The sequence below is a fragment of the Etheostoma spectabile genome, chromosome 18 (genome assembly GCF_008692095.1).
Source record: "Etheostoma spectabile isolate EspeVRDwgs_2016 chromosome 18, UIUC_Espe_1.0, whole genome shotgun sequence".
Lineage (NCBI taxonomy): Eukaryota > Metazoa > Chordata > Actinopteri > Perciformes > Percidae > Etheostoma > Etheostoma spectabile.
The window spans coordinates 2675331-2675813 of record NC_045750.1 but is presented as its reverse complement, the minus strand read 5'-3'; the positions used below and the strand labels follow the sequence as shown (position 1 = coordinate 2675813).

The 483-nt window shown below is 44.3% G+C and overlaps 1 protein-coding gene across 1 annotated transcript in view; it reads left to right on the top strand.

Moving 5' to 3' along the window:
• fabp7b (fatty acid binding protein 7, brain, b) overlaps window positions 1–483 on the top strand; it is a 2521-nt gene that overhangs the window by 763 nt on the left and 1275 nt on the right. Inside the window, exon 2 of the mRNA XM_032542806.1 lies at window positions 14–186. Coding sequence (XP_032398697.1) covers window positions 14–186 — 173 coding nt within the window. The remainder of the gene's footprint in view (window positions 1–13; window positions 187–483) is intronic.

Sequence of the window (483 nt, the reverse complement as noted above, 5' to 3'; positions counted from 1 at the left end):
GTGCCCTGATCAGGAGTGGGCTTTGCCACCCGGCAGGTTGGTAACGTGACCAAGCCGACTATAATCATCAGCCAGGAGGGTGACAAGGTGGTGATCCGCACCCAGAGCACCTTCAAAAACACAGAGATCTCCTTCAAACTGGGAGAGGAGTTCGACGAAGCCACCGCTGACGACAGGAACTGCAAAGTAAGCCGACAGAAAGAATGCTTGCTCCAAAAAACAAAATCAAAAATCAAATGCATATGAGTAATTGAAACCGGATCATGTGCTGAACAGACTGTTAAACCACTCATGACTTCCTAGAAGTGTCCTGCAACATTAGAAGTGGTTTAATTGGGCTTTCATAAAGGAAAACCTAATTATAAAAGGCATGTGTTATTATATCCAATATTTAATTTGTGCCACTGTCCGCCCCCCCATATGCAGAATAGTAAAAGATTATTTCAAAATGCATTTCTGATCAAACATTGAGTGGGGGGGGGG